The following is a 27,401-nucleotide window of genomic DNA, read 5'->3' as shown; positions in this document are numbered from 1 at the left end:
ACTACTAAAGTAACATGAATAGAGTATAAAGAAAAACACTTAACTAATTAAAACACTTAACTAATTAAAACACTTAACTAATTAAAACACTTAACTAATTAAAACACTTAACTAATTAAAACACTTAACTAATTAAAACACTTAACTAATTAAAACACTTAATTAAAACACTTAATTAAAACACTATTAGTTTAATTAAGTGTTTTAATTAGTTAAGTGTGTTTCTTTATATTCATGTTACTTTATATTCATGTTACTTTATATTCATGTTACTTTATATTCATGTTACTTTATTAGTTAATTAAGTGTTTTTCTTTATACTCTATTCATGTTACTTTAGGCATACTTTATACATGTTATACTTTATACATGTTATACTTTATACATGTTATACTTTATGGATGGTGGAGTAAAACCCCCTCAGGGGGTCTTTGTCTCCCAATATACAAAGAGTATATTGCGTTTGTTTCTGTACCGAAGGAAGCAGAGAGAAGGAAAGGGGTGGCTGCTCAGTGATGCCCCATCATACTCCGGATCTCCGGTATCGTATCCGCGGTTTTGTATCCGCCATGATGATTCTCCATGTAAGTCGCTGTGTGGGCTACTGTGCACGCACAGGAACGGGTCAAGCGGATGCGCACACATTCCGAAACCTTTTCCGCAACCAGTGTTTTCGGTCACTGCGTGTGAGGACACACGGCTTACCGCAACCTTCAGGTGTTATCGGCAACCTTGTCCGCAACCGGCTATGTGTATGCAGGTGAGGCTGTAGATGTGTACGTAAGCGTCCGATGTTAGAGTGCTACAGAGCCACTTTAACACCATCCACCGGCACACACAAGCAGAGCCACACTGCACACTTACGTGTCGAAGTCATCATGAGGATTCGAACCAGCGATCCATTGTATGTCAGGCAGGCAACTATACCTTCACGCCACCGAGCAGACGATCGTGCTTTCTCGCCGTGGATATATGACCCTGCTTTCTCCCGACTCACATATACTTATATATACGCCCCTACTCTAAAACAATACATACATCAGGATTCGAACCAGCGATCCTTGGTATGGTAGGCAGGTTACTTTACCTTTACACCACCAGGCAGTTGGCTTTGCTTTAGCACTGTGGATATATGACCCTGCTTTCTCCCGACTCACATATACTTATATATACGCCCCTACTCTAAAATAATATATGCATCAGGATTCGAACCAGCGAACCTTGGCACGGTAGGCAGGTTACTTTACCTTTACACCACCAGGCAGCTGGTTTTGCCTTCTCGCCGTGGATATATGACCCTGTTTTCTCCCGACTCACATATACTTATATATACGCCCCTACTCTAAAACAATATATGCATCAGGATTCGAACCAGCGATCCTTGGCATGGTAGGCAGCTTACTTTACCTTTACACCACCAGGTATATTGCTTTGCTTTCTCTGTGTGGAAATATGTCCCTGCTTTCTCCTGACTCACATATACTAATTTATACGCCCCTACTCTAAAATAATATATACACTCAGTTATTCACTAACACCACCTTGTAGGCATCTGGACTCAAACCAGCGATCCTTTGCATGTTAGGCGGCTTACCTTACCTTTACGCCACCAGGTCTGCAATCAGCTCTGCTTCCTCGCCTAAGGAATATCTCCTGACTCACAAATACTTACATGCACCTACGCTAACACGATACATGCCCTTTAAAACTATGCATTGCTAACACCATATATATATATATATATATATATATATATATATATATATATATATATACACACAAAGTAACTATAACAATACATACTTACACTTCAACACTAAAACATGTAACGCGATATGAACCGGCAACCCTTTGCACATCAAGCGAGGCATATTACCGTTACTCTATCAGGGAATAGGAAGCGATGGGCCGCCATGACCCTGTTTTCTCCTCACTTACATTTACTGACATACACCCTACATATATACACACAGCAACTGTAACAATACATACTCACACTAACACAATAAAGGAGCCTCAAAAACACTAGATACTGAAATACCAAATATAAATAAATATATACACTGCAACATACTTACACGCAATAAAGAAGCCATTGGGGTCCGAACCATGAACCCCTTATACACTAGGTAGGTTAACGTACCGTTCCGCAGCCAAACTAGACTTCAACTTTGTGCCTGCTTTCTCTGGACTCACAGATTGAGCCACTCTAACGCCATAAATCATTTTACATACAGCAAGTAAAGGGTCATATACTTACCCTTTAACCATAAAAATGAACGGTCGGATTTGAACCAACAATATTCCACATGCCATATAGATTGCGTTCCCAACACACCACCCTGCAGACAGGCTTCGGTCCTTAACATGTAATTATGATGCCTGCTGTCCCCTGACATGTACTTTTATAGACCGACTCTCAAACATTTCACACAGAAGCTCAAACACCATAGATAAGTAGATACATACACCAAGCAGAAAGAACATACACTTACACCATAAAGAACCCACTGGTAATCGAACCAGGAACTGACACGGCGGACATGCAGCACACAGAACCTTTACTCCACCAGGAAACCTGTGCGTCTGCTGCCACAATGGTTTTATGATGCCTGCCTGCTCCTGACTCATACATGTATTTATATGCAGCCAACCTAAACATTACACACAGAGACTCAAACACACTAGATAAATATACACACACAGCAAAGAATAAGAACACCATACAGGAGATACGATGATTTGAAGCAGTGGCCTAAGTGGTACCTACATAGAACGATTATATTTCAGGTAGGACGTACGACTAACCTTTGGGCCACGAAGCCGTCGGACTCTGTGCCGCTCCGTGTATGAAGCCTGCCTGTGACTATTTCCTATATACTTATATTCACCCACACGCAACCCTCGCATACAGTCCCTGTAACATTATATATATATATATATATATATATACACAGTGACTATAACTTTATATACTTACACATACGTACAACAAACACCGAGAAAGCAATTTATTTACATTTGAAATTGGCTATTTTAATACTTGAAATGCTTTTTCACATTATATGAAGTTTATCTCTCGGGTATATACTCTCTCAGACATGATGTCACGGCGTGATATTAGAGATCATGTGTTTTCATGTGTGTCTAATTTATGACTAATATGTTTGTTAAATACACTTTTCAAATGCAGGGTTTGCCCCTTTTCTGAACACGAAATATTGGGGCCAGAACGCGCCATGTGCAGTGCGCCCGAAATGGCACCATGTAATACGGGGCCGGTACTCAATTATTTCCAGGGCTGGCTTTATTTCCCAGTCCGGCTCTCGATGGGACTTAGGGATGTCTGTAATAAAATAGACAAGACGTCCCCGCTCCTCCCTCAATGCACTTCCTTCCAATTCGCTCTCTGAACTCTTTGTCCCCCACCGTTCTTCTCTCCTATTCACTGAGTTCCTCCTTCAAGGCTGTTTTCCCTCCTGTTCTCTCTCTGAGCTCCTCCCCCAGCGTATTTCCCTCCTCTTCTCTCTCTGAGCTCCTCCCCCAGCGTATTTCCTTCCTGTTCTCTCTCTGAGCTCCTCCCCCAGCGTATTTCCCTCCTCTTCTCTCTCTGAGCTCCTCCCCCAGCGTATTTCCTTCCTGTTCTCTCTCTGAGCTCCTCCCCCAGCGTATTTCCCTCCTGTTCTCTCTCTGAGCTCCTCCCCCAGCGTATTTCCCTCCTGTTCTCTCTCTGAGCTCCTCCCCCAGCGTATTTCCTTCCTGTTCGCTCTCTGGGCTCCTCCTCCCCCAGCGTATTTCCCTCCTGTTCTCTCTCTGAGCTCCTCCCCCAGCGTATTTCCTTCCTGTTTGCTCTCTGGGCTCCTCCTCCCCCAGCGTATTTCCCTCCTGTTCTCTCTCTGAGCTCCTCCCCCAGCGTATTTCCTTCCTGTTTGCTCTCTGGGCTCCTCCTCCCCCCCCAGCGTACTTCCTTCCTGTTCACTCTCTGGGCTCCTTCTCCCTGAGCGTGCTTCCCTCTTGTTTGCTCTCAAAGCTCCTCCTCTCCCACCGTTCTCCCCTCCTATTCGCTGTCTGAGCTCCTCCTTGCCCCATCTTTCTTCCCTCCTGTACGGTCTCTGAGCTCCCCACTGCCCTCTTTCTTCCCTCTGCCTGCTCTCCCGGCTGTCAGTCCTTCTCATAGTTCTTTATGATTATGGTTTTTCATTCTCATGCTAAGAAATGGCTTCAGTTTATTGCTAATAACTCTGTGAACGAGTTATTTATCTTAAAACAGAAAAAAAAGAAAAACACAACCGCAAATAGCTGTATATTATGTAAAATAACACAACTTCACAAACCGGTGAGACGCGTCCGTCCGTGCGCGTTTGTGGGAGACATTGTCGCTGTGTATTGTAGCCTGTGTGTAGCGCATGCACAAAAGACAGGGTCCTGGTTACAGCCCCCACAGCCATGTTACTGTCTAAATTTTAAACGGAGGTTTTTTTTATTTTGTTTTACATATATTTTTTTTTACAGTTTTATCAATATATATTTTTGTTTGTAATTACACTCAAATATGATTAAAGACATGATGAGTTGTTGTGTTGATGAATTTAGCAGCTGCAGCCCCCACTTTTTATTTATATTATTTTGGTGGCAACTCGTTCACACACATGTTTTTTGTTTTTTTATTGCTATATTTTTGTCGGTTCCAGGGGCTATTAAATTTGATGAAAGCACCTGAACTGTGCAATTCTTGCCTGCTGCTCAAAGGTTATATATATATATATATATCTCTCTCATATATAAACACCCTTGGTGTAGTGAAGTGAGTAACATGAAATGTCCAACTCTGCAGTCAGTTAGTGAATAAACCCCAGATTCGAAAAGCACAGGAGACCCCGCAGGCGACCCACGATAACACGTACAATCAAATACTCATGAAGTGCGGCTACATGTGAATTAATGCAGCCCCGTAAGAAAAGAAAAAAAAAAAAACAGTTGCCATAGTTATTTCTCATCTTCTCTGCAGATCCTGGAGCATGAAAGCCCATCGAAAGCATCGGCATTACGGGGTGAGCACACAGCGCGCAGGCTCACGGTAGTTATGTTAAGGGAGGTTGCTGGAGCAGCTCTTCTGTCATCGCATACAAGGTGTCCTGAGTGACGCTGAAGGCCTCTGCGAGGTCTCGAGGTTCAGTTTTACCGAGTCCACGTTTGCTCTCCTGTTGGTAGTGAAGCAGATCCATCAAACAGATCCAGATGTAAGAACTGGGGAGTGGGGACCAGCTTGTGTATGTACATATAGGCCCTGTGTGCAGCCCTCTGTCCGCGGCACCGGATGTGGCGGTATTATTCTCCCATTCCCCAGGGCTGCGCCCAGCGGTGTCCACAGCAGTCAGACCTTCTCCACGTAGTTCCCAGGGAACAGACCTTGCTTCCCTCGAATCCGGCCCTGCCACCAGCCGGAAGAATCTGAAGAGAGGAGTTCAGGTATTAACCATAAAGCGAGCCAAACCGCATTAAATACAGCAGGACACACATTGTGCACACGCCAGGCGGTTCTTCGGTTATAGTAAAGCTGGGGCAGGAGAAGCAATCGAGTGCTCGGCTCCTGATTAAACCGTAGCTAGCTTGGGACTTGCTGGTGCCGTCACACCAGGGGCAATGTCCCTAACGGATCCGGGGCCACCGCGGCAGGTGTTCAGGGAACTCATCCCGTCACAATCTCACCCACTGACCTTCTCTCACAATCTCCAGCTCATCGCTGGCGTTGAAGCTCAGCTCGTCCGTGTCCTGCGCATCGTATGCGTAGAGCGCCCGGCAGCGAGGGAGCGCTGGCTGTGGCTTGGGTTTTGGAGCAGGTTTGGGTCGCCCTCCTCCTGGTGCAGGTTTCATCTCCTTGGAAAGGCGTCTGAGGACACTGGGGGGGGGGGGAATTGCATTTTAGCAGCATAAAAAAGGGCGAATGTCTCACCAAATGGAGACCCTTGGCCCCTGGTATCCATGCTCACCATAAACCTATAGGGGGAAGCACCAGGGACATCAGTTTGATAAATTTGGCTCATGGAAGCTGAGAGCTGAGGCAGAGCCAGCATATCTTTTCACGATCCTGCCCTCAAGTTCTCGCCCTCCAACCCCACGCCACAAACATAGGATATGATTTAGCGCATGCGGCGCATGGTGCACCACTTGTAATGGGTGACACTTCAGCAATTAGCAAGTGTATGAAGTGCCTAGAGCTGACCCTGTGACCGGACGCCCCATCTCCACGTTCTCACCCGGCTACTCCTTTATCTGGCACGTTCATGAAGTCCATGTCCACATGTGCTGGCGGCACTTTGGCGCGGGGGCTGGCACCCTGTCTGGGTAACGTGGGCTGCTCCACGCTGCTCTGTCGTGATGTGAAAGACATTCTCTGGACCATGGGTGGGCGAGCACTCCGTTTATTGCCCCCATTTGGCTTCTGGTTTCCTGAGGGGGGGTAAAAAGTAGGCTGAGATCATTCCATTATCGTGGTGGCCCGGAATTTGTGGTACACGAGCTGTATTGTAGTATAGTAGTGATACATGGTTTGGTGACACACGGCTGCATGTGCCTTAACGTGTATAAAAGGGCAGATATTCGGAATTCTCACGTACGCGTGTTTCGGGGACACTGATCTCTCACCTGTAGCGCAGCGGTGCTGTCCATCCAGATATTGGCTTTTTCTGGGGTCTTTCCTCGTGGGTCCTGAAACACACGTGACAGGGATTGAGAAGCAGCTGTTTCACACGCACTAAACACACAGTCCTAGCATGAGATGCCATGTCTTATCACCCGGCCCTCGACTTACGTGAGTTTTTGGGTAGTCCTGGCCCAATAATGACCACAAGCAGTTTCCCGCTGATCTTTGTTTGGGCCACGTCCCCTGTTCCAGTCTGGAAGTTAATTTGCCGTGTTCCCGCTGATGCCCAAGGAGTCCATCCTTCCTTCTTAACCTTAAACTCCAGCCTGGCAGAGAAGGACAAATCAACGAAAGGAGCCAAAAACTAAAGGAGATGACATGCGACACCATAGAGAAGTCACTCCCATGCCCACAAATATTAAGTGTTCATCCCTCTGATGGAACTTCAGCCTGTTGAGCCTGTCAAAAAATAGCCTCTAGGGGAAAAAAAATCATTTAACAAACATCAAAAATACCACCACAGCATGGCCGCTCGACCTCGCCAGTAAAATGACACGCTAGAAACACGTACCGGTTGCTGAAGTTGATTGGCAGTCTTTTGCGGGTCCTCTCCTCGTAGCGCTTGTACAGAAGGCTCAGGAACTCTGTCTTAAAGACTAACTCCAAGACGCTGTCGTACTGCGCTTCATGTATAATGACAAAATCATCCTGCAGGCAGCTGTGGAGGAGAGGGCCGAGGGCGCGTCAGAGGGCCGAGGGCGCGTCAGAGGGCCGAGGGCGCGTCAGAGGGCCGCGGGCCGCACTCACCTTAAAGAGACAGACTGGATATTCTGCAGCTCAATCTTCCGCTTCATTACCTCTTTGATTTGACCCTTCTCAGGTCCCTGCTTCACCTTCTCCCGACCAATCAGATAAAGGAACTTGGGCGTCAGGATCAAATCACGCTTCAGGGTCTAATCAGAAAATGACAAGGTCTTATAAATCTACGTACATCACAGCGGTGGGACGAGCTAAAAAGGTGTAGCGTCAAGGAGCAGCCTCTGTATCATGCGGAGTCATTCCTGGTCTGTGATTGGACAAATTAAATATTAGGGCAGAGGGCAACACAGCAAGACAAGAGGGGGCAAGTGAGCACCAGAACCCAGTAAACAATTCGTAACGGAGAATGTATTTTCCTTGTCACTTACCGGTAGCACGGGAGACGGCTCTGCATATCCCCCTTACCCTCTGCGAATAATAAAAATACCTAGAAAACATCTTTATTAGGCGACAAGAAAATTCCCAGCCAAGAATGTAGCGTTTCCGAGTCACAGGAGATAACATCTTACAGGGAGGGTCAATTAACAACGGCCTCCAAAACTCTTCTTCAGAACATGGACTCGGCCAGAGACCTTGAGATTGGAAGGTGTGAACGCTCTTCCGTGCAGCCGCCCTACAATTACTTGGTCAAGGCGGAAAGGAGAAAATACCCTTGGCAGAAACTCGGTGTGCAGGAAGCCTAAGCCTTGTTTTAAGGGAATGTAATCCAGCCAGAGGGACCGATGGAGCTCCAGGAGCAGAACTGCCACCAGGTCTTCTCATATCGTAGATTTAGTAACCTTCAGAGAGACCAGAATGGACTAATCTCTCCCTTTCAGAAGCCATGCTATCGTCTTTAGGTATGAAGGATCTGGCTGGAGAACAGGCCTCTGTCCTAGTAGCTCTGGCTTGATCTAGTCTTCTGGGACTCTCCACTGACAGGCGGACGAGCTCCGGGTACCAGATCCTCTCGGTAGAAGCAAGACGTCTCGATCTTTCGTAGAACCCTGGAAATGAGGCAGAAGAGGAGAAATGTAGCCCAAGTTAAAGTCCCATCTCTGGGAGCGGTGCTGTCCAGGGTAGAGGATTGCCTGCTGCTGACGGAGTAGAAGCAACACAACTTCTTGTTAACTGCTGTGGCCATAAGGTTGATGTCCGGAAACCCCCATTCATCTGTAATCCGAAGGAAGGTAGAGAGGTCCAGACTCCATTCTCCTTGAATAACTTCTCCCCCGCTGAGGAGGTCTGCAGTAACATTTTCTTTCCCTCGAATGAACACGGTGGCCAAGTGGGACAGATTCTCCTTGTCCCATCTCCCTACTCTCTGTAGAAGCTCCCCCTCTAATTGGTCACCCTTCGTGCCTCCCTGCTTGTTTAAAGCCGTCACGTCTCGTATTCTTCTCTGCCAAGACTGAAGGGTTTTCCAGACAGCTAGGCGTTCCAACATACTTAGGTGTAAGCACTTCTCTTGCATCAACCATAGCGCGTCTTGGGCGTCTGTCGAAACAATCCAAGCAGGACCAAGCCAGGCAGGGGCGGATAGAAGCTCCCCCACTTCCCACAGCCGAGCAGTAAACGGAGCATTCCCACAAACTCCGAAAAAATAACTGCACACCCACCCAGAATGGGGCAGGAAAAAAAGGGTTCGGGGGGGCTTATTTTTTCCTTCCCTATCCGGTTAGCAGAGCCATCTTCTGTGCTACTGGGATTGACCAGAGACATTAAAGAAAAGCATCGCAAAAAAAATAAAAAAATGGGTGAAAAGGTATACCTCCCGCCTTTTGGTGACCCCAGCCACGTATTGGTGGAGTCACTCGGCTCTCACCTTGAACCTGCGGTCATATTTCACCACAGTCTCTGTGAAATCGATCCTCTCTCTGCGCCCCACAAACTGCTGAAGCTCGGGGTGTCCGTCCATCCCGATATAATCACCCACAAAGTTGCGGTTGATGCTGTTGCGGCGTCGCTCCTTCTTGTTGAGGACGATGTTGGAGGCTGAGGGAGGGGAGAGAAGGAAGATTATTTTTTTGATCCCATCTTACGGCCCCCACGCCCAGCCTCCAGCTCACCCATTTTCCCCCTCACCTTCCTCCCGCATTCGGATGTACTTGCGAACCGCGGTGTGTTTGCGCCAGGCCTTCTGAATCACACGCGCAAAGCCGTCATACTTCCTTTCCCGCATCTCCTCCAACAGAAAGAGCTGCAGGAAACAGCATTGAGAAATACGCCAAGGAGCCCCCAAACCCACTGGCACCTCCGCCACGGACCCCCCAAACCCCATCCAATCTGCCCCTTATGCATTAAGATACTCACAGACTCCGGGGCTTTTATAAACACTTTGCTCTTTCCCAGCTGGTATTGATCAGAGTCCATGTTTACTGATCTCAGGAGATGCAGAACTCCGGCCTTCTCATCCCCCCTCCACTCCGGCCAGGACTCCCGCGTCAGTATGGCATACCTAGCAAGGCGGCAGAGAACGAAAAACTGCTGCTACACAAGTACACACTCTCGCGGCCCCCCTACACACTCTCGCGGCCCCCCTACACACTCCCGCGGCCCCCTACCCGCCACATATTGAACGCACCTGTTCAGGAATTTTCGGAAGATTCTCCGATAGGCATACCCTGCCCGCCGCACACGGATATTCTCTCGCAGTCCAAGATACTCAACCTGGTGCTTTACCCTGAACCGAATAGAAGGCAGAGGGCACAGCGTTATAGCAGCTCCCAACCCCATTACATACCTGGGACCCCCCACACACACTATACCTGCTCTCCTCCCAGTCGCGTGGCTTCTTGGACTCGTTGGGCTTGATGCAGCGGATGTAGTGGGGGGTGCACTTCATCAGGGTCTGCACAAGATCATTGGCTTGTTTCTAGAAAAGAAAGGCTTACATTTAAAATCAGTGGCTACCAAGTTGAGAGCAGGTTCCCATAATCGGCTCACATTTCCTCCTCAAACTCTCACCTTTATCTTGGAGCTGGCGGTGCTCGGGCGGCCTTTTTTATCCGCGCTGAGGTTTTCGGGGAAGCGCTCTCGGATGAAAGGTCTATAAGAAGCAGAAACCCGTAAGTCTGGGTGCTTGGGGTGACCGGTGTCTCATGTTAGGGGCACAGGCAGGGAGAGCACGCCGAGCGGGTCGGGAGGTGGGTTTCGGGGGAAAGAAGAGAACCTCACATTTCACTGCTCTGCATCAGCTCGATCAGGTCAGGAAAGAGAACATCTCGGTTCCTCTCGCAGAATCCATTAGCGTCGTACGACACCTAAACGGGGAGGCGGAGACGAGAGAAGCTGCAGCGACAGGGTGCAAACAAAACCAAGCCTGCAGGTCATACGTTATACCCTCCGCACCGAGAACCGAGAGTGGACTGCTCGCAGCACCCACCCCATACCTTTCCCGCGTAATGGTGGATAATAAACCCTTTGTTCCAGCTGTTGAAATGTTCGTGGCCACCGATGGCCGACTGGAGCTTCTGGAGCAGGGTCTGGTGGGCACCCTCACCTTTCGCATGCATCGTAGCACACACGTCATCCAAGATACTCATTATCCCTGGGGGGTTCTACACGAAGGGGGAGGAATTGCCTTTATAAAGAAGTAATGAAGACACGTCGTCCCCAGGATTTTATAAGCCTGTTACTTAAACTCACCACTTTATTCTCTATCAGATCGCACACAATTTTATTATTAAAATAATCTATCGGAGTCCAGCAAATTCCTTCCTGTACATACTCCTCCTGCAAGAGATCAAAGGGTCAGAGACATCTCACCCCAAAGAGACCCCTTAACCTGCCCAGAGACTTACCACACCAAAGAGACCCCCTTAACCTGCCCCAGAGACTTACCACACCAAAGAGACCCCTTATCCTGCCCCAGACAGAGGCCACATTGCACAAAACAGGCCCCTTTATCATGTCCGACTGAAATCCACCCCGCCAAAGAGACCCCTTATCCTGCCCCGGACAAAGGCTACAGAGACCCCTCATGCTGCGCCGCACAAGCCCGTTGCCCCTCTCACCTGCTCAGCTTTCAGAGTCAGCTCTATGAAGATCTGCTGTAGTTTTTCATTAACAAAGTTTATACAGAATTGTTCAAATCCATTTTTCTGAAAAGGAAAAGAAAGTAAAGTTTCGGTGAAACTTTCCAGCTGTCCCTCAGCCACCCAAATACTCCAACAGACCACGCAGCGGGGTTATCCCCATGTACTGCCTCCACGTTCTATGCGTACAATGCCTACAGAAATAAGTTACCCCCCCCACACCCGCAGTTCGGAGTTACCCCCAAACATGGGAAGATACCTGGAATATTTCAAAGCCGTATATATCCAGCACTCCGATGTTATACTCCTCCTTGTCTTTCCTCATCGCTTTATTAATGGCCTGAAGAAGAGACCGTGGTCAGACAGGCAGTGAGCAGCACAACGAACAGAGAGAAAGACGCGGTATGCCACGGACAGACGGGCCGGTGTATGCCACGGACAGACGGGCCGGTGTATGCCACGGACAGACGGGCCGGTGTATGCCACGGACAGACGGGCCGGTGTATGCCACGGACAGACGGGCCGGTGTATGCCACGGACAGACGGGCCGGTGTATGCCACGGACAGACGGGCCGGTGTATGCCACGGACAGACGGGCCGGTGTATGCCACGGACAGACGGGCCGGTGTATGCCACGGACAGACGGGCCGGTGTATGCCACGGACAGACGGGCCGCGGTATGCCACGGACAGACGGGCCGCGGTATGCCACGGACAGACAGGTGGGTCTTGAAAACATACAGAGATGCAACAGAAAACACAAGAGGTGGATGGATGGGTAGGCAGGTCGGGGACACAAACGGCTCTCACCTCTACCAAGTAGTCAAAGAGGCGAGTGTACAGCGCTTTGGTGAGAGCGTCACGGGTAAAACACGCCTGCTCCACGTTCAATGTAACGTCAATCACTTCCGACTTCCCACCCCATTTACTGTCCATCTTACGGCTCGTTAACTTCTCCTGCAGCCGGTCCTGGTCAATGCCAAGCAGGTATGCGGGAAACGCCAGGACTAGCAGAAGGAACAGGCAGGTCGGGGTCACATGTGAAGTCACCCAGAGGGTCCCGCTCCCCCCCCCCCACCCCTTCACTCACAGTCTCCGCTCTCCACCACGGCGTAATTGCCGCTCTCTCTGAAGGCAATGTTTCCCAGGTGGAGGATTCCAGCCACGATCTGCAGCACGTAGGCCTGAGCATCGAAGGGAAGTCCCACCACTTCCATGGCGGCCTGGAGGGACAGAGAGCACTGGGGTGAGCACACAAGGCAGCCACCACAGGGCAGGAGGGGCAGAGAAGCCATAGTGGGGCAGAAGCAGACGGCGGGGTCAGTTCTCACCATAGTTTCTGCGAATTCCTCCTTATCGCTCACGTCGTCCACGTGGTAAACGGCAGATTGGTTGAGATAGAAGTAATAATCTGGGGTTGTGATTCCAAGATTCTCCCGATCCTCGTCAGTAGCTCCTTCCAGCAGCTGCAAGATCACATACAGCGTTTAACACGGGCCTGTAGATCGCAAGCTCTGTGGCACAGTCGTATATAAATGACTGTCTGGACTTTATCCCCATATGGTGCTACCCTCCCACACACAAATGAAAACCATATATTGTGAGCCTCTGATGGTCACCACACCGGTCAGGGAGAAGGACCAGACCCCGGCGGCAGCCCGCCCCGCTAGGTGGTTCCAGAGTCTCACCTGGTAGAATATGTGGAAATTTCGCTCCCCTGTGTTCTGGTTCACAACTCGTGACTTCTCCAGGAGGAAGTTGGAAATCTTCCCTCCATCCGGCTCTCCGCCCCGGCTGAACTGAATCTCAAAGTACTTTCCCTGCGGTGACACGGAACAAAGCGGCACTTACTGTACATCCCGCCGTGGGCCTCACTCGCTACAAACTCAAACCAAAAATCGAGCTGGGGCACCAACTGTAGGATACGGTTGGCGATAGCGCTGCCCAAAAAGTCAACTCACAAATCTGCTGGAATTGTTGTTCCTGACGGTCTTGGCATTCCCAAAAGCCTCCAGGAGCGGATTGGACTTCAGGATAATGTCTTTCACATGCTGAGAAAGTGGGGGAAAACAATTTAAGTTCCTGATGAGACGCACATTCACCATTAATTTACAATCGTGGTGCTTTCAAACCAACGCGTCTCCCCCACAGCCTGCGACACGCGTGTCATACAGATTTATTGCCCTGTACCTGAACCTTGGCGCCCCCTCCGGACACCTTCGAGATGTACCCCATGATATATTTGGCAGCCACCGTCTTTCCTGCTCCACTCTCGCCGCTGTAGGGAACACAACATCTGAGTAAGTGATCCCCAGCTCCCCGCTCACACTACCCCAACAACGCCAGAAGCAGCGCCTCACCTGATTATCACGCACTGGTTCTCGCTGTCTATTAGCATGTTGCGGTACACGTTGTCGGCCAAAGCATATATGTGCGGCGGGTTCTCATACTGAGCCTGCGGAGGGCAACCAAGAGAGGTTATCGAGAAATCCCCGATGGAGGGTAACATCTACACATTTACTAAACTTCTCTGTGAGTGAAAAGATAATCAGCTAACAAGCTGCAGTACTGCAAAGGTCCACCGAGCGACAGCACTGAGCTGGCAGAATCGTGCACCAGGTGAGACTCCTGACTCACTTCCAGCCCCCTCCTGACTCTCCTCCCATGACCCTCTCTGTCTAGTGACTTCAGAATTATGATCGCCCTGAATCATCTACACATGACCCAGCGTGTACTGCACACACGTGTTTTGTTGCAAAACATGCAGGAAGCAATATCGTTTTTGCCGACATTCTCTCAAAAACGTTCCCTTAAAGATACCGTCTTTACGACACTGGGTATGATCTCACCGGTGTGACACCATTATCGCCCCACCAAGTCTGAAAGGGCAAGAGGGACTCACCGCTCCCTGGTAAAGCTCGATCTCCCGCTCTGTAAAGTATGGCAGCTGTTTGAAAGGGTTAACAGATATCAGCACCGGGCCGATGTATGTCTGAGAGGCATTGAGGATCAAACAGGCTTGAAGACTGGTCAGGTGTCCAACCGGCGGCCCGTGGGCCACGTGACCCCTAAAACTATATGGCATGTCTGAAGCCACGTGTTCTGCTGTATGACATCACCAATGAATGCCCCCCCATAGCCCCTTATATACCCCTTATATACCCCTCAGGTTGTTTGTAGGCCGCCACGCAAGGATACAAAAATATAATCGTCCATGTAACGCTTCTTCAGGTTATCCACGATGGCTTCTTCCGTGATCTTGGAGAGAAGCACCATGTCGTCCACGCCGCTCTGCCGCACATTCTGCGTCTGCCAATGGTAACGCTCCTTACTGCCCTGTGGAGAGAGAGAGAGAAGGGAATCGTACGACATTCCTTTACAGTGCCCCCAACCATCATCCTAATCAAAGCCATCGGAACAAACGGCGTCAACATCATCGCAACCAGATCAACTCATCCCCATCCAAGCCGTCCTCTCCCATCGCCTCACTCCCCTCAACCGCTGACTAGATTGTAAGCTCCCGGGAGCAGGGCCCTCTTCTCCTTTGCACCAGTTTGTTATTGTACGTGTTAATAAATCGTTCTAATGAATGTAACAGCGCTGCGGAATCGGCCGGCGCTTTATAAATAAAATGTAATGAGCTTGTGGGGGGATACCGGGGCCACAGTTAACTCTTGATGAGGGCCCAGCAACAGGGTAAGAACTTATAAACATTTACATCGGGAAATTCTTTCCTTTTGGTCACCGCGGGGGGCTTATTACATCACATATCACCCCACCACCGGACCCGCGCAGGGTTTACACCTCGGCCCCAAGTCCAGGTGTCGTGGACAGACTAATCCATAGAGCTTACAATTAGGGCAACAGGAGGTCATAAGACGTTGTCATGTTGGAATCCACCCCAACCTGAGGGCAATTACTTCCGTCATGCTAAAACAAAAACAATACAAAAGCGCTTCTGCCCCAGACCGGTATCTCCAGAGGGCCAGCCGGGGCATTAGCACACCCTTATTTTGCTGGAATGGAGACGGCACACCGGCCCATGAAGTAGCACCGTGCATCAGACAAAGGGTTAAATGTGCCAGGAATGTTACCTGAGTCAGTCCCGAGCCGCACCCAGTCTCCTCCCCCCTCCCGTCACATGGTACGTCTCAGCCCCCCATGCAGGCCACAACACAGCCCGACACCTATGGGGGCACCTGGGGCAGGGCTGGACGCACAGATGGGGGGGGGGGGGCAACACAGACAAACAGGAGCACACAACAGATCCTCCAATGTATATATTTATTGCTTTATATAACGCCATCATATTCTGCAGCGCTGTACAATTAATTACCCCCATAATGTAAACATTTTCAACCCCCATAATGTGTACATCAGCCCCCCATAATTTAATGTGTACATTAACCCCCTGGCTGCGTCAGGACACAGACTCATTTACATACCAACACACAGGGGCACTTTCTCCCAGACCACTGTTGCCTCTTGCTGGTTCCAGTCTAACCAGTTGAGGGACTTTCTGCATGTTTATGGCACGGACCGTGCAACACAGGCGTGAGGGGAGAGCTACCCAATTATCACTCACTCCCTTGGTGTAGTAGTATTACCACTCCTGCTGGGAAGCAGCTTCATAAACAGAACACTTGGAAGAGTTTCACTCAGCTCTCTGGAGCTCAAAGGGTTAGAGTAATAATCAGATAGTCAAAGCCCCCTCATGATTACACGATTTACATGCCAGCCCCACCTGCCCGGGGCAGCTCCCCAACCCCAGCCAATGCTAATGGGGGTAATTTGGGGCCCTCAAACATTTCACAGACAGCACCCCATACAGGATAACCAGTGCCTCCTAGTGTCCCCCCAGCCCCCAGTGCAAAGCCTACACCAAACCAGTGCCCCCCCAGTGCAAAGCTTACACCAAACCAGTACCTCCTAGTGTCCCCACAGCCCCCAGTGCAAAGCCTACACCAAACCAGTGCCCCCCCAGTGCAAAGCCTACACCAAACCAGTGGCTCCAAGTCAAATATGCCTCCATTGAAGGCGTCTCACCATTCTACTTCCGCCGCTGCTCTCCTCGGGTGGCTCGGGCTCTCCTCCGTTGGGCCCCACTGCCGGCTCCCGCTCACTCCCAGGGAACTTCGGACACGCCCCTCGCCGCAGCACCTGGGCGGATCCCACAGGTGAGCGTCACAGCGGCTCCTGGCGGCCGCACCGGGTACTGCACCCGGTTTATACTGCTACAGCCCCGAGCCCTGGGGTAATTAGCTGCTCCGGGCACAGGAACACGAGGGGGCGATTTACCCCTTAACTACCTGCTGCCTCAGAGGTGGCAAAGTGTCACTGGGCACGGCCACTGTGCATGGCCAACTACACAAGCTGTGAATATATAGGCAGAAGAAACAAACCAAATGCTGCAGCCTGACCCGTCAGAGGCTCCAGCCCCCCACAGTGCCATCCGCAATGCCCCTGTACATACGGGTATGACCCAGGCAACCGATTTCACTTATACCAACCGCAGAGCGTCCTATTAACCCCCCCTTCCCATACTATTAATACTTTCATCCCTGACACCTGGGGCAGATGTTCGCCCGATGCCGCTCCGTACACATCACAAGAGACAGAAGCCGAGCTGGATTATTTCAATTTTAATAGAAAGACATAAAAGCATTTTTTCTTTTTTAAAAGTCCCCCCCCCCCCCACCACCATAAACAGGAGCGGCACATCTGTCGTGTTAATGCCCCCAATACAGCAGGCATACAACCTGTCCGACCCGCAGGGACCGCTGATTCTGCCCCAAATAAAAGCATTTCAATTAAAAGATAAAAAAGTGCCTATAATAGAGGGGTTTTAGCCAATCACATCAAAGTGGTTTAACCCCTGTTGTGCCAAGATGCCGCCCCCCCCCCCATTGGGCAAGGGCTCTGGACGAAGAAAAAAAAAAATAAAAATGGTAAACCGCAAGAGAGATGAACAAGTGATGCACGGACTAGCAGGGAAAGTAATGGAGGGGGCAATAAAGTAGGGGTATTAATGGACAGTTTAATGGCCGCAGAACCCCTTGGCTCGTTCTCCAGGTGGCCACCCATGTAGCAGACAGTCGCGCAGCCCCTCCATCTCCTGAACCCTAAATTCAACTTGCAATCTCTTAACGCAAACGGAGAGATCCACGAGCGGGAATAATTGTGCCTCTCCGACCAACGGCCGAGGATAAAAAAACAAAAACATGTTCGGTGGGGAGAGTTTTTTTGGACGCACTGAACACTGATTTTAGCGGAAATACTGAGTGAGGGGCTTTGACCCCATGAGGTCAGCCCCGCGAAGCCCCAAATGGTTAGAAATGTCTCCACGGGGCCACACATTGTCCCTTCTCTGCCATCTGTCATGAAAATAAAGTTTGGTGAGAGCGTGTCCTTCTGAGTCTGTGCCGGAGCAGGGGTATAAGCCGTCCCGGTCAGGCGGCGGCCCCCCGCTCACATGATGCCGTTGGTCAGGTACTGGAAGCCGTCGTAGAGCTTGGTGGTAATGGATCTCATGCTGCCGTCCACCATCTGATCCACCAGGACCTGGAGCTGTTCCTCCGTCATGTTCATGTGGAACCGTTCCTTGAGGTTGCGTATGGTGCTGGAGCCGTGGAAGCATGGCAGCTGCGAGCCTGCGGGAGGAGGGAGAGGAGCCGGTGACTACCGAGAACAGTTCCTAGCGGCCCCTACGAGCCACCCCTGGGGTAGTTAAATCAAGCAAACAGCTTGCTCAGAGTCTAGAGCAGCACCACGATCCTGAAATGTTTGGGCCATGGCGAAACATCACAAGAGCTTAAAGGCGAACCGCGATAAAATGGCGTACCGGCCGACAGCTCCGGGGGGAAGAACCCACCCAAACTCACGTACCTTGCTGCATGATCTCCACGACCTGGACCACCCTGTCCATGTGTTTGCGAGCAGCGATCAGTCCCTGCAGCATCAGCATCTTGTAGTAGTTAAACATGTCGCCGTTCAGACCTCCCATCACCTGGGGAGAAATAACACGTCACGGCCCGGACCTTCTAGCGCGATCGCCCTCGGCCCCCCGATAGACACCCGGACGTTCCGTCACCCCAGTAAACCTGCTCAGCACTTACATCCACAAACTCAGACGTCAACTTGAAGGCAGATGTCTCGAAGCCAAGGTTCCGGGGGGAGCTGGACAGGATGAAGCCGAAGTCTATGTGTATGATGTGCCCCTCGGAATCCAGCAGGATGTTCCCGTTGTGCCTGGGGAGGAAGAGCAGCTGTGAGGTCCGTCTCACAAGTTAAAGCTGCCGGCCCACCCGTTATGCTGAATTTAACGTGGATTAACATTTAGAGGGAATAAAATGGCAAATCTGCTAAAGGTAACTTTCCAAACGCTGGAGAGGGCAAGCAAGTTAGTCCAAGTGGAACTGCACCTTTAAGCCAGTCTTCTCCTCCCGCCCGTCGGCCCACGTACCTGTCCTTCACCTGCAGCAGGTAGCAGACCAGGCAGTACCCGGCACAGCTCTGCACGAAGTTGCGCTGCGCCGTGAGGAACGCCTCGGTGGTGTAGCTGCCGTGCTCCTGGATGAAGTAATCCAGCAGGGAGAGCTGCGACTGCTTCTTCACCTGGTGTATGGACACCGTATTTACCACCGGCTCGATCATCCCACTGTCCGCCGAAATCACCAGGATCTTGTAGGGCCGGATCCACAGCGGGACGCGCTCGCTTTCCCAGACCGACTGAGTAAAAGGGGCAGCGGGAATACAGTCAATGCACTGGACAGCTACAGTTCACAGCAGATAGAATTTGGCCATCTCTTGGCAATAGGTAGCCAGCAGAGGGAGCCCCCCGGCCAGGCAGTGCCGCAGGTAGCCAGCAGAGGGAGCCCCCCGCCCGGCCAGTCATGCTCACCTGCAGCTGTTTGAGGACCTGGTATGCCAGCAGCTCCTGGCGCAGATCGTCCCCACATTTGACGATCACCGACAGGAGCCTCCAGTTTGGAAAGTGACCGTACGGGGAGCCTTCTCTGATTCTCCTGTAAAGAGTAAGGTGCATAGACATGGTACCAGCCCGGCACAACATCATGCCACGACGACCCGAATCCCAGATTTATCACCCGCACATTACTGAAGGACAGACACGAGATCCGAAAAAACTTCCTAGCTTGCATGTCAGTGAAGAGACATCCCACCCCGAATCCGGCGCACTCCACTGGCACAGAAAATCATGACCCACGGGGCAGGTGTGAAGCTTCCATTTCTTATGCCAGACCCACCTGACTGCAGTACCAGAGGGGCAAAGCTATTCTTCACGTCACGGGGCGCACAATACATTTAAAGCTCAGTGGTGAAAAGGGGCAAACTTGTGTTGTCCAACTTACTACCAGCAGGCTCAGAGCGGACAGCGATGACCCCGCACCTCACCTGACTTTCTCTTGCCATGGCTCCTTTAGGGCTACAGCAGAGGGGTCTTCCGGATCCCGTCGGAAGGTGGTGGGTGTATGCGCCAGCTGCTCCGACAGACGCCTCCTACAGGAAGACATTCATCAGCCCCTTCTCACCAACCCGCGGACGTCTCCTCTATATACCCCTCCACGTTAATTCAGAGTAGTTTCGATATCCGCAACCCTTCACTAACAGAGGTCGGACGGGTTTTTACCGTTAGACAGCATTTTTCTTAGACAGCCTGCACTCTAGCAGTTGAAAGCTTTTTCTGATTGAGGGTCCCACAACCTCACCCAAAACCTGCGAGCCCACGAAGCCGACTCGGACCTCTCACCTTTTAACGCTCATGGCTGGTTAGGAAATAATTTGAGTTTCTGCCTAAATCTTACGAGTCAATTTGCTTCAGTATTTGGAGACATAGCCCTCCCCAGCTGGATGGTGGCGGCAAGCCCTCACCGGATGTCGCCGGCTGCTATGAACACCGGCTCCTTGCTCTCCTGGCTGGTTATGCTGTCCACAGAGAATTGGGAGATGTTGTCACAGCTGTTGGTGTGGAGTTCCGGCAGCTGGAAGGACAGACAGATGTCAGGACGCACACAGAAGACAAACGCACGCACAGTCCAACCCCAGGTACCCACCGCGTCAGATCAGAGACCGCCTTACGCGACTCGCTCCCCTGAGCTCACCTCCACCTGTAGCTCTCCGATGTCGTCCACAGACCAGGCCTCGTCATCGTTATCGTAGTTTGGGACTGTAGTAAAGCTGCTGGCTCTCTGCTCGTGGGTCATGCCACAGTCCGGCAGGTTCTCCACGGAGCGCGTGCTGCGAATCCTGTTCTCCGGGATCCGGACGGGTACTACAGAGGTCTCAAAGTTCTCACACTCCAGGACTTCCACGTAGATCAAATAAGGTGCCTAGAGCAGGGGTGGATAGTGAGAGGTGCCAGAAAGAAGGACTGAAGACACAGCGGACACAGGACTCCAACACATGCCCAGCCTATCCCCATCACGCAGACTACACCTCATCGAGACCCTCGACGTCACCAGAAGGAGTACCTTGTCCTTGGAATTCAACACGACGGCCTGAGTGTGAGGGACGCGAACCACATGGTGGTCGAAGCTGGCGGTGGGTAGCCATACGCGTGCCGGCAGCTTGTGGTTGAGCAAGGACAGTTCAGAGATGAGCCTCTGGGTCTTCTGCTCCTTGGTGGGGAGAGTCGCCAGACGCTTCCCAATGGCCATCAGGGACTTTATGAACTCTCGCTCTGGAGCTAGCCGGACCGGCTGCCGAGAATCAAGAAGAGGGGTTAAAGAAGATAAAGATGCCCTGAAACTCGTATGCCTCCCCTGAACATCCAGCATCACATACGGCTGTCCATAAGCTGAATCGGAACAGAAGCCGGAGCGGGGGCCGCGCGTCGGCACTCGCGTGTCTAGATACCCACTAGCGTCGGTCTGCACCAACAAGGATATAGCATGGGCCTGCAGACCAAAGCCCCTCTATGGCAGCTTATATGCCCCCTGTATGTAACAGCGCCACCTAGCTGTGCTGGTATTCCTGACACTACTAGCGCCTGCTCCTGCGAAAGAAAAAAGCATTCAAATTCAGCCACCGGCTCGGGGTAAAACCAGCACAAACCGCAACCTCCAGCAATGAGATGAGCTGCCACCCCTGTACCAGCCTAACCCTACCGAGCAGGTTATTCTAATGCCCACAGAACCCCGGCCACCTTCACATGCCCGGGCCAGTAACAGAGGACTATCATAACTCTCAGCTGATCCAGAAGGCTTTCCTCGACATCAGGTCAAAGACTTTAGAAGAGGGTCTCAGAGAGATTGTTTGGAAGCAGCAATAGTTTCCTGGCCCACGGGAGAGACCGCCCCCGAGGAGCCGAGTCTTACTATCGCACTGTACACTGCAATCGGGCCAACTGGGCCACCATAGCATTAATGTATGATTTCACGGTTTCTAGCTGTGACATCATTGAGTTACATCAGACTCCTTAAAGACAAACAAGTTAATTTACTACAAACATGAATAAAAACAAAGGGGAAAACAAAGAAGTGATTCAGATTGTAGATAAATCAAGAATACCCATAGGAGGAAAAAACAAAACAAAATGTAAAATTATAATTCTAGGATTTGATTAAATAAAATTTCCAACAAGAAACAGCATTTCCTCTGCCCGGTCACGTGACCTGTTCCGATGCGGATCGTTGCGCGTGATTTCCGAGCTACAAGAATTTGAAGGTTATTTGTATGGATTGGTAAAACCATTCAGCTTCCACGTTTACCGACTGACCGTGAAAAGGTTGGTACTGAACGTGAATCAGACACGTTAATAGCGGAAGAGGAGAGAACCAAGAGGTCCTGCCGGCCCCTAAATATATCTAAGGGCTTAAAAACACAAATATTTGTGGGCTCCAGAGACTAGAAGGGGGCGGCTGAGGGAGGCAGGTTGGGGAGAGTTACCCACAGGCTCGCTCTTTTCCTCATTACTTCTATACGCGTCTGGGCACAGTCCCTGGGCCTCGCCGGGTACACTGGGGGCAGGATGCCCAACCGGGCAATCGGTTGCCGATCATGTTGAAGGTTTTCCTTTAATACGAGGATGCCCCCCTCCCCACAAGCTTGCATGCAGGTGATAGCATAGGGTGGGGGCAGCTTCACAGAACATGCAGGGGGCGGCAGAATGCGGGGTGCAGGTGGTGGGACATAATCGCTTCATAGCTTCCCAGCACAGTGTATAGCCACGAGGCAGCCATATTGGACTATCAGCTTCAACGTAGCCAAAAGCAAACAAAACGGAACCCCATGCAGCGGGGCGCCTGCTTGAAATACTCTGCCCCGAGAGCAGCCAGAATATGGCGTGATGGGCATCTCCACCTTTGAACATGCAGGGGCCGAGTGATGGAGGGGGGGGTAACATCTGAAATCCCCGCAGAGGAAATGCTGCTGCCGTATAGAGAAGAAGCCAGTAAGACCCCAGCCAACTACACCAAAACTGGCCACTTACGGAGGAGAAGGACCTATCGAGACTTTCCGAACTGGACGAGAGCTCCTGGGAAAGAGGGAATGACAGGAGGTAAAGGCATAGGGGCAGAGGAGGGAAAAAAGGCAGAGGTTTAGCCACCAATATCACAACGATACCCTTTACCCACCCAACCCCAGGACGGAGGCAGCGGGGCAAAGTCTCACCTGCTGAGCTTTTATCTACGGGCGTCAGCTCTGATAAGACATTGATCCAAACGCCCCGGCGGCAACTCAGTCTGCATTCCGATTTACAAAGAGCCTGGCTACACAGAGCTGTCCACTCCAAAGCGTTAAGGGCCGGCTGGGCAGCCCCCCAAACCTCCAATTCACATGGAATCTTGAAGGCTGCTCCTATTGGGCTCGGGGTACCCAGACTGTCACTCAAACGCTGGGGCAGGTGGGCAGAGGCTGCCCTGGCCACTTGACATCTCTTGCTCTGGGACCGCTACCCTTCCATGAACACCTAGATACGGCCGTATGGGATATAGGGTTACACGGCTTGGTACGTATGGCCCCATCTCACAGGTCAGATCTATCGAAGCTTTCAGCCATTTAACTACCGATGAGAACGTACCCCGGCGGGGTCCGACGCCTGCCGTGCACAGGAAGTGCTCCCTACAACGCGTGCGCGCCATTAATACCGTCGGCTAACTAACAATATGTAACGGAGTTCCACGCAAGCTGCCAGCTAGGCACAGAAGCAGCGAGAGAGGCAGCTTCCCTCTAACACGGGGCATCCCCAAAGATTTGCAATGGAGAGCGCTGCAGCTTTCGCTTAGCTTGCAGGAGGTGGTGAGCTGCCATCTGTGGATCTAACGCGCTAAGAAATAAAACCACTTTACATACAAAGGGGTCACAGGGTTTGCCCCGAGTAGGGTGCATCAGCCATGGAGTGTCATGTGACGCCGCGGTCAGCTGACACATGGTCCATCTGTGGCTGCGAGTATAACGGTTACTCAGCTGATACTCGGCACAGGCAGGACTTAAAGCTCCTCTATGCTCCTTATGACAAACGCATGATGCCCCTGAAACCCATCACTGCCGGCACGGCTGGACAGACGTACATTTGTAGCACATGCAAGCTTTTTGCTCGCCAGCAACATTACAAGCTACCCCAACCCAATACAGAAGCGTCCTGCCATTAAGAGCGTGGGGGTGTAAACAGCTGGGGCACCCGCTTCTGACCCCAATACCCCCCCGCCCGACGTGTAACATTGCAGGGTTACGTTACTGAGAGCGAGTCCTGCCCAGCGCCAAACCCTGCCATCCACACGTTGCCCGTGGCACAGAGCCGGCAGCATAGTCAGGTGCATGCTTTTCAACCTGTGACCAGATGTGTGGCCTATACCATGTATTACCACCGGCACATGATGGGTTAAGTTGAGGCTGGCACTAATTGGACAGTCCAAGGAAATACAGAGACCGCAGGAAATCTCTCTCCACTTGCCCCAACCCAACACTGTCACCATTCATACGACTGCACGAGGGCACCGGGGAAAAAGCCATCAGAAAGAAACCTCAATCACTCATTTGTCCCAACAGACAATGAACAAGCTGAGTGTCCGTTATCTGCCGGGGTCCCCGACGTCCACGCAAACAAGTAGGGGTAACCGGGCAGGAAGCCCTTGAGGAAACCGCCGGTCATACACAACGCACCGCCTCCACACGCAGGACGGACACACAGCCACATGGATTACTACAGCAAAGACCTATATAAACCAAACAGGTAGACAACACCGGCATCCAGCAAGGACTAGCGACCTCCAACCATAACCTTTCGCATGTTTAGGGGCCATAAGACCTGTAACTGTGGCCCCCGGGCACCGTTACACTTTATATGTAACAGGCAAGCTTTAGGAAGAACTCGTGTCAAAGCCCTTGCTGTTAGGGTAACACACGAGTCCCCATCACACTCGCCACTCTCACCTCTTCATCGTTCTCCACCTTCGGATTGCTGGCCGTCCGCTTCAAGTTGCTGCTGAGGCTGATGCTGACCGTCGCGTCCGACTTGGACCTCTGATGAGTCCTCTTGGAGGGAGATAAGCCAGTGTCCGGGGCCAAGCTAAGCGGTGCCAGTTCCCGTTTTTTGTGCGCCGGCTTAAGCTCATCGGAGAGGATAAGCTTGCGCAGTTTAGTGCCCCGTGAGTGCCGCTGAGTGGAGATGTGCATGTCGGAGGAGTAGGCCCCCAGGAGCCAAGCGCATTGCAGCGAGAAGTTGATGCTCTGCCGACAGCGGTGGACCACGTACGGCTTGATGGCGTCTCCCACGTCCTCGTCCATGTGAATGTACATGTTGAGTAGCTGCGGCAGGTAGAAGTCCACGTCGTCGTTTCTGAAATAGAACAGGCGGTTGCCGATGTAGGCCTGGACGCCCGGCTCCTTGGAGTTGTAAAGGTACGAAATGGCCATGGAAATGTCAAACAACTTGCACTCAAACAGCCGCAACAGCCAAGATTGTTTGGCAGAATTGTTCTTCTGCTTTCGCCGGGCGTTTTTCACACTATTAACGTCCATCAATGACTCATCTTCCTCGGTGATCTTTGAGCCGGTGACGGCAGGAGCCAGTGGCCCTGGTGGGACAGGGGCGCAACCGTCTGCAACTTCCCCGCCGTCTACCTCATCACTGCCACCCACCTTGTCCAGGCTCTCCAAAGAAGAGCCATGCATGAGCTTGACCTTCTCCAACACTTCCTGACAGGCTTTCTGGGCCACGTCAGGGTCTATGACGAGAGACACCTCCGCCACCCCCTCTGTGATCACACAGAGTGGGCCGCTGTTACCGTGCAGGGCCACAGCTTGGTCGTTTTTCACTGGTGCTGGCTCCACCATGGTCTCCGCCATCCCAACGGTCAGTCCTCAACGCTAGGCTGGAAAACATACAAGATAAGTCCAGGCGGTCCTTCAGTACATTACGGGAACAGAAGGGGGGGAAAAAAAAAAAAAAAAAAGGAAAGAAAAGGAGATAGAGGAAAAATAAAATCCAAGAGCTAAGAGACTACACCGAATCAAAGGGTCTGGAACACGGAGTTATAGACTTACGTTTAGTGTGGCAATACGCGTCTAGTTTGGAAACCACACGTACACAGCTCACAAACATCTGCAGGATCTGCCTCCCATGTTGCGTCTGTACAGGAGACTGGACGGTAAGGTGGGGGGCAACGGCATCTCAAGGCTCTCGCGGTCCAGAGTCACCCCTAAACCTAGTGTGAAAGAACAGGAGACGCTACAGGAAAAATCACTTACAGAAGCATTACATTAAAGGGCCAATATACCAGGACGCCGTCATTGTTACAGGAGCCGGCAGGGAGGCTAGCGTGGGCTGTGTTCTCCGTGGCAGGTAGCACACTAGGGGTTAATGCACAGTATTTGCATGGCTTTGTACAACAATCCATGCGCAAATGGCAAAGTAGAAAGCTGGGGAGGGTTTGCAGTGGTGAAAACCCCTCCGTACAATGCCCCGGGTCGAAGGAATTCAGAGGCACGGAGAACTGTTTGACTTGCTGCTGACACCTGAGCCAGGCGTGGATATCAAGCTACAGGTTTCCAGGTGAACAGAAAGGAGACAAACATCACCTGCTGAAAGCGGGACACCGCAACCCTTATACAAGCATGCTATTCCTAAAGCCCCCCGTTATACCGCTAGACTAAGCTCCGTGGGACAGGGTCTGCCATTATACCGTTAGACTGTAAGCTCCGTGGGACAGGGTCTGCCATTATACCGCTAGACTGTAAGCACCTGGGACAGGGTCTGCCATTATACCGCTAGACTGTAAGCACCTGGGACAGGGTCTCCCATTATACCGCTAGACTGTAAGCTCCTTGGGACAGGGTCTGCCATTATACCGTTAGACTGTAAGCTCCTTGGGACAGGGTCTGCCATTATACCGCTAGACTGTAAGCTCCTTGGGACAGGGTCTGCCATTATACCGCTAGACTGTAAGCTCCTTGGGACAGGGTCTGCCATTATACCGCTAGACTGTAAGCTCCTTGGGACAGGGTCTGCCATTATACTACTAGACTGTAAGCTCCTTGGGACAGGGTCTGCCATTATTCCGCTAGACTGTAAGCTCCTTGGGACAGGGTCTGCCATTATACCGCTAGACCCTAAGCTCCTTGGGACAGTGTCTGCCATTATACCGCTAGACTGTAAGCTCCTTGGGACAGGGTCTGCCATTATACCGCTAGACTGTAAGCTCCTTGGGACAGGGTCTGCCATTATACCGCTAGACCCTAAGCTCCTTGGGACAGTGTCTGCCATTATACCGCTAGACTGTAAGCTCCTTGGGACAGGGTCTGCCATTATACCGCTAGACTGTAAGCTCCTTGGGACAGGGTCTGCCATTATACCGCTAGACTGTAAGCACCTCGGACAGGGTCTGCCATTATACCGCTAGACTGTAAGCACCTGGGACAGGGTCTCCCATTATACCGCTAGACTGTAAGCTCCTTGGGACAGGG

General features: G+C 51.2%; 2 protein-coding genes across 3 annotated transcripts; both read right to left on the bottom strand.

Moving 5' to 3' along the window:
- Positions 1-5,374: 5,374 nt before the first annotated feature.
- Positions 5,375-15,406, bottom strand: LOC149272665 (unconventional myosin-Ie-like). Its single transcript, XM_089506866.1, has 28 exons — positions 15,398-15,406; positions 14,676-14,813; positions 14,380-14,469; positions 13,838-13,932; positions 13,668-13,755; positions 13,439-13,528; positions 13,166-13,297; positions 12,809-12,943; positions 12,568-12,700; positions 12,288-12,484; positions 11,738-11,818; positions 11,458-11,544; positions 11,090-11,176; positions 10,834-11,001; positions 10,619-10,704; positions 10,409-10,490; positions 10,210-10,316; positions 10,026-10,124; positions 9,755-9,899; positions 9,527-9,641; positions 9,267-9,436; positions 7,451-7,596; positions 7,215-7,361; positions 6,812-6,969; positions 6,667-6,708; positions 6,258-6,462; positions 5,718-5,899; positions 5,375-5,451 (listed from the first exon to the last, which is right to left on the bottom strand). Exons 1-28 carry the CDS (start codon positions 15,404-15,406, stop codon positions 5,375-5,377), a joined length of 3,291 nt encoding a protein of 1,096 aa, XP_089362992.1.
- Positions 15,407-17,945: 2,539 nt separating this feature from the next.
- Positions 17,946-25,784, bottom strand: LOC149272664 (phosphatidylinositol 4-kinase beta). 2 transcript variants are annotated; one of them, XM_089506851.1, is made up of 11 exons: positions 24,870-25,784; positions 22,927-22,971; positions 20,966-21,193; positions 20,597-20,824; positions 20,367-20,476; positions 19,890-19,994; positions 19,378-19,501; positions 18,940-19,205; positions 18,593-18,725; positions 18,363-18,483; positions 17,946-18,127 (listed from the first exon to the last, which is right to left on the bottom strand). In XM_089506851.1, exons 1-11 carry the CDS (start codon positions 25,782-25,784, stop codon positions 17,946-17,948), a joined length of 2,457 nt encoding a protein of 818 aa, XP_089362977.1. The 2 variants fall into 2 exon arrangements, with proteins under 2 accessions (XP_089362977.1, XP_089362978.1); XM_089506852.1 differs by lacking the exon at positions 22,927-22,971.
- Positions 25,785-27,401: the final 1,617 nt, after the last annotated feature.

The sequence above is a fragment of the Sceloporus occidentalis genome, unplaced genomic scaffold (genome assembly GCF_023333645.1).
Source record: "Sceloporus occidentalis isolate IW3139 unplaced genomic scaffold, rSceOcc1.0.p SCAF_427, whole genome shotgun sequence".
NCBI lineage: Eukaryota > Metazoa > Chordata > Lepidosauria > Squamata > Phrynosomatidae > Sceloporus > Sceloporus occidentalis.
This window is presented reverse-complemented; position numbering and strand designations above follow the sequence as displayed.